The 6,078-nt window shown below is 54.5% G+C and overlaps 1 protein-coding gene across 5 annotated transcripts in view; it reads left to right on the forward strand.

Annotated features, from left to right (window-relative positions):
• GRM4 (glutamate receptor, metabotropic 4) overlaps positions 1-6,078 on the forward strand; it is a 135,059-nt gene that overhangs the window by 117,361 nt on the left and 11,620 nt on the right. For all 5 annotated transcript variants that reach the window (XM_011945437.1, XM_011945435.1, XM_011945439.1 and 2 more), the window contains one exon: positions 3,236-4,171. In XM_011945437.1, the coding sequence (XP_011800827.1) occupies positions 3,236-4,171 (936 nt within the window). The remainder of the gene's footprint in view (positions 1-3,235; positions 4,172-6,078) is intronic.

The raw sequence follows: 6,078 nt of genomic DNA on the forward strand, positions 1-6,078 counted from the left end.
GGGGGGCATGGGGGAATAAGGTGAGGAGGAGGAGGGCTGCATTTGGACAGAAGAGGAAGTCTTAGGGCAAACGACCCAGGTCAAACAGTGGAATTTGTGGCACTGACTGGTGGGTAGTGAGCCAGTTGCCAGTTCCCCAGCCCCGTCAAAGCACGATAGAAGGCAGCCATTTTTCTAGGTCCTCTTAGCCACACTTTCCTAGCTCATGGACTGTCCCAGGGATGTGGTGATTTTCCCTTTCGGGCCCTCAGTATCCCAGCAGTGAAACAGAGCAGTGCTTCTGGAGAGAAAGGACCTTTGGTTTGTTCCCCAACAAAGTGCTTGTGGACTTGGTCTGTACCTTGCAAGGGGCAGGGGTGAGCCATAACCGGGGTGGGCCCACTGTGACCCCGTGGATAGACTGGAGAGACTCAGAGACAGGTCCTCATCTGGCCTCCGCCCTCCTTGTCCTGGGATCCTGTGGGTGTTGCATTGAGGCCCCGCTGTCTCCTCTTGTCATAATCTCTTCCATCGATGAACCCCTCGTGCTCTGCTCTTCCAAGCACTCTTGGCCTGCATCTCATTTAGCCCAACCATCTTCTAAGTCAGAGGAAATCTCTCAGGAAACCCAACCCTGGGGAGGCAGAAGGATTCTCCTAAGGCCACACCGTGTGGCAGGAACAGCCTATTCCTAAATGAGGCTCCTTGGATTGCTGAGTGGAGAGAGATGGGCACAATGGGGTATGAGGAGCTCTTGGCAAAGTGGGACAACACCAAATCGATGTGCCTGTCTTGTTTTGGTGCAGTGGGCAGAACACAGGGGCCGGGGACTGGAACTCACTAGCGGCAGCAGCTAGCATTTACCGAGTACCTGCTGTGTCCCAGCTGCTGCTCTAAACACATCCCCTTGCTGTGAGGATGACAGCTCTGTGAGGCAGGCAGTTATCCCTATTTTCCAGATGTCCTAACTGAAGGTGGCAGGCAGGGACTGGGCATGTGTGGGTGGCAGTGGGCCCTTCCCCTGAAAGTCCCCTCCGCAGGAATACAAGGCTCCTCCACCGGCCAGACCATCTTCATGACCCATTCTGATGCAACTCACAATGCCCTCTTAGATCTCCTCACCTGTAAGGTCCGGACAGAGCTGAGGTGGTAGGAGGAGGGAGATGGGGTTGGACTTTAACCATCAACCTTCCCCACTTTCTCCGTGAGTGGCTCAGTTTGGGCTGTGCTGTGAGGGCCACAGAGCAGGCAAGGTAGCTGTAACCACCTACCTGGCCACTGTCCTCCTTCAGGGTCTGAGAGTGTGGCGGCTTCGCGTCACTGGTACCCTGGACCTTTTTGCCTGCACGGTTATTCTTTCATAGATTCCACAGAGACCTGCTGGGCCTCTACTATGTGTCAGCCTATGCTGAGGGCTGGAGACACAGCAGGGAAATTAACACAATGCCCCTGCCCTCATGGAGCTGACATTCTAGTGAAATGCTAAAAAGTGTATCCATTATGACTTCTAAATGGAGGTCACTCCAAGTAACAAAGGACAAAGTAGCTTCATATCTGCTTTCATTGGATCAGATGAGAAAACAAAGGCTCAGAGAGGAGAAGCCATTTGCTCAAGGACACATAGCCAGATAGCAACAGAACTGTGATCCCAGGACTGGACTCCGTCACTGCTCTTTCCGTTGGAACCACAGAGTTTTCCGGAACACTCATCATCGCCCTGTGTCCTGTGGGGAAGGGTCTTTCCCCTGCAGTTGTGCAGCTGCAGTGCACAGGGACCGTCCCACCTGGACATTCCTGCAGGACAGGCTGCACTTGTCCTTGCTCTGTGCCCTTTGGCTTCTGAGGTAATCCACATCCCGTCATGCCCAGAACCACAGGACAACCTTCTCCCTTGAGATTTTCTTCCTACCTTGCGACGAGGCATCCCTGCCCACCCCACCTTATCCTTTTCCTTTATTCTTTTTTTTACTTTTTAAAATTTTATTTATTTATTTATTTTGAGACAGAATTTTGCTCTGTCGCCAGGCTGGAGTGCAGTGGTGTGATCTCGGCTCACTGAAACCTCCACCTCCCAGGTTCAAGCAATTCTCCTGCCTCAGCCTCCCAAGTAGCTGGGATTACAGGTGCATGCCACCACACTCAGCTAATTTTTGTATTTTCAGAAGAGACGGGGTATCACTGTGTTGGCCAGGCTGGTCTTGATCTCTTGACCTCGTGATCCATCCGCCTTGCCCTCCCAAAGTGCTGGGATTACAGGCCTGAGCTACCGTGCCTGGCCCCTTTTCCTTTATTCTAAAGCCCTCCCCCCACCTCTACCAGCTGGTTACACTTTATCAGGAGGTAGCACCCAGTGCAAATGCACCAGTCTAGTCAGGCTTGCTGTGCTCTGAGAGTGAGCTCTTCCTAAGAGATCCTTTATTTAGAACAGTTGCTTTGGATACAGCTCCCAGGTATAGTCACGTCCCTTTGCCCGATGCCTGAGACTCTTTTGGGACTCTCACTTTCCAGAATATTGTAGCATATTCAGTAGCGTGTGACAACACTCATGTGGCTCTGTTGCTCACAGCCATTGTGTCTTCAGGGACATGTAACTGTGGGTAGCACTAATTTAGAGCAAGATGTAAAGAAATGCTAACCCCTGAGCACACATTAAGTATCCTCTGATTAAACTTCTGTTCGTTGCTCCCTGCTGAATCCAACTCCATGTGCTGTTTGGCAGAGGTGCCTTGGGCTGGGCCCTAGGGCAGCACATCTTCCACTCCAGTGTGCACAGGAATCAGCTGGGGGGTCTTGCTGCAACTCAGATTCTGAGTTAGTAGGTATGGGATGGGGCTGCAATTTGCCTTTCCAACAAGCTGCTGGGTGAGGCTGCTGCTGCCGCCCTGGGACCACTGTGAGTAGCAAGGCCTTAGGGGCTAAGTGTCAGGACCCCTGGGTTCTCTCTGCTCTGCCACTGTTGTTTCCTGTGACTCCAGGTTGTCACTGCTGCTTTCTGGGCTCAGTTTCTTCATATGAATCTTGAGAGTTTCGGGTTCAATCAGGATTCCCTGTAGGTCAATTATGTTTGAGTTATGCCAGAGACCTTGTTTAACTCCAGCTGTTAGATTCGGTATGTCCCTGTGGGGTCCGGGCAGCTGAACTTTTAGCCAACTAGCTGGGTGATTTGAGTGTGGGGATGCAAGGTGCCACCAGTAGGATGGTCCCGGGCGCAGGGTGGCATGTTCTGAGGCCTGCTCTACGGTACTGTCATTGCCAGATAGAGCGGATGCACTGGCCGGGGAGCGGGCAGCAGCTGCCCCGCTCCATCTGCAGCCTGCCCTGCCAGCCAGGTGAGCGGAAGAAGACAGTGAAGGGCATGCCTTGCTGCTGGCACTGCGAGCCTTGCACAGGGTACCAGTACCAGGTGGACCGCTACACCTGTAAGACGTGTCCCTACGACATGCGGCCCACGGAGAACCGCACGGGCTGCCGGCCCATCCCCATCATCAAGCTTGAGTGGGACTCACCCTGGGCAGTGCTGCCCCTCTTCCTGGCCGTGGTGGGCATCGCTGCCACATTGTTTGTGGTGATCACCTTTGTACGCTACAATGACACGCCCATCGTCAAGGCCTCGGGCCGTGAACTGAGCTACGTGCTGCTGGCGGGCATCTTCCTGTGCTACGCCACCACCTTCCTCATGATCGCCGAGCCCGACCTCGGCACCTGCTCGCTGCGCCGTATCTTCCTGGGACTAGGGATGAGCATCAGCTACGCGGCCCTGCTCACCAAGACCAACCGCATCTACCGCATCTTCGAGCAGGGCAAGCGCTCAGTCAGTGCCCCACGCTTCATCAGCCCCGCCTCGCAGCTGGCCATCACCTTCAGCCTCATCTCGCTGCAGCTGCTGGGCATCTGTGTGTGGTTTGTGGTGGACCCCTCCCACTCGGTGGTGGACTTCCAGGACCAGCGGACGCTGGACCCCCGCTTCGCCAGGGGTGTGCTCAAGTGCGACATCTCAGACCTGTCGCTCATCTGCCTTCTGGGCTACAGCATGCTGCTCATGGTCACATGCACCGTGTATGCCATCAAGACACGCGGCGTGCCCGAGACCTTCAACGAGGCCAAGCCCATTGGCTTCACTATGTACACCACCTGCATCGTCTGGCTAGCTTTCATCCCCATCTTCTTTGGCACCTCGCAGTCAGCCGACAAGGTGAGTGGTGGGGGCCAGTGGACAGTGGGTGGGTGAGGGCAGTGAGCAGGGGACAGCCTCCTGAGGCTGGCTGGCCTCTCCCCTGCTCCAGAAATGCCTTCTTTCATGCCTCATTCTGACTTCTCTCCCAGTTGCAAGTTTTCTCTCTGGGTTCTGGGTTTTCTCTCCTCTTTCTCTGTTCTTGCCCATCTCCCTCTTCTCTCTTCCCCTTTCTCTCTGTCTCGTATCTCCTTTTTTCTCTTCTCCTTCTGTCTCCTTCAGCCCCACTTCACTCCCTCTTTCCATCCTCCCCCTGTTCTCCTTCTCCCCTCCTCCTCTGTCTCCCTGTCTCTCCATCCCTGTTGCCCCTACCCCATCTCCTTCCCTTCTTTCCTCCCCCAATTCTCTCACCCCTTCCCCTCCTCTCTCTATTAACCTGGGATGCCATCACCCCTTCCCCTCCTCTCTCTATCAGCCTGGGATGCCATACCCTCCTTCACTCTTCATTCTTTTCTAGACTCCTTTCTCTTACCTCTCTCGCTACTCAGCCCTGTCTTCCTTTTGGTTCACTCCTCTCTTCTCCCTCCTCCATGTATCCCTCACAGGATCCCCATGGGACCCTTCCCCCTTCCCCAGCCCCAAGCTGCCCTGGGAGCCCAAAGACTAGGGGCTGGCAGAGGGCCTTTCCTTCCCTTGGCTGGAGTTGCAGAGTGGCTACCTCTGCCTCCTGTTGGCCTGTTCTGAGGACCTGGGCACACCCCAAGAGACCTGTATGCTTGGCTCACATCCCAGTCCTGGTGCTGGCTGAGTGACTCGGGGGTTTTATCTTGAAGGACTGGGAGTCACTGAAGGCAGGGGCATCAAGGTGAACCAAGGACCCCAGGTCTTGGTCTCAGCTCCATGTATAAGTGTGGGATCTGGGCAAGTCAGTTGGCCTCCCTAGCCTCAGTTTCTTCATCAGTAAATTGGGGCCATGTCCCTTTCCCTGCAGTCCTTCCAGGTATTGTCACAATCACATGACACAATGGGTGCACAAACAGTTAATACAGTGTAAGGAGTGTGGAGCTGAGGAAGCCAGAGGAGTGGGGAACGAGATCAGAGAGGTGACAGGCCAGATGGTGGCAATAACATTGGCTTTTACCACGAGTGAGAAGAGAGGCTGCTGCAGGCTTCTGAGCAGGTGAGGGTGCTATCTGATGTAGGTTGAAAAGGACCCCCTGGCTGCCAAGAGCAGCTGTGAGAAGGTCACTGTCATGCTCTGCAGGAGAGGGTGTCCCCAGCAGATGCAGTGGGGAGTGGGGGAGTCTGGGCCTGTCTGGAGACTGGCTGGCCAGGTTTCCAATGGATGGCACATGGGGTGGGAGACCAGGAGAGAGTCAAGGAGAACACCATGCTTTGAGGCCTGAGCAATCAGGAAGGAAGGCGTTTCCCATGCTAAGGAAGAGAAGACAATGAGAGGAGCCTGTGAGGGGCAGGAGAAGGGGTCCTTTGGACATGCTAAGTTTGGGATGTTCATTAGACATCCAAATGCAGCTGCCAAGTCAGTGGTTGAATATAGGAGTCTGGAGTTCAGGGGCAAGTTCTGGGCTGGAGACATATCTGAGGAGGCGTCAGCTTGAGCCTGGCATCTAAAGCTGTGAGCCCATGGCTGGGCATGGTGGCTCATGCCTGTAATCCCAGCACTTTGGGAGGCTGAGGCGGGTGGATCACTTGAGGTCAGGAGTTCGAGACCAGCCTGACCAACATGGTAAAACCCTGTCTCTAGTAAAAATACAAAAAAGTAGCCAGGCGGGGTGGCTTATGCTTGTAGTCCAGGCTATTCAGGAGGCTGAGGCAGGAGAAATGCTTGAACTTGGGAGACAGAGGTTGCAGTGAGCTGAGATCATGCCACTGCACTCCAGCCTGGGTGACAGAGTGAGACTCCATCT

This window comes from Colobus angolensis, unplaced genomic scaffold (genome assembly GCF_000951035.1).
Source record: "Colobus angolensis palliatus isolate OR3802 unplaced genomic scaffold, Cang.pa_1.0 Scaffold24, whole genome shotgun sequence".
NCBI lineage: Eukaryota > Metazoa > Chordata > Mammalia > Primates > Cercopithecidae > Colobus > Colobus angolensis.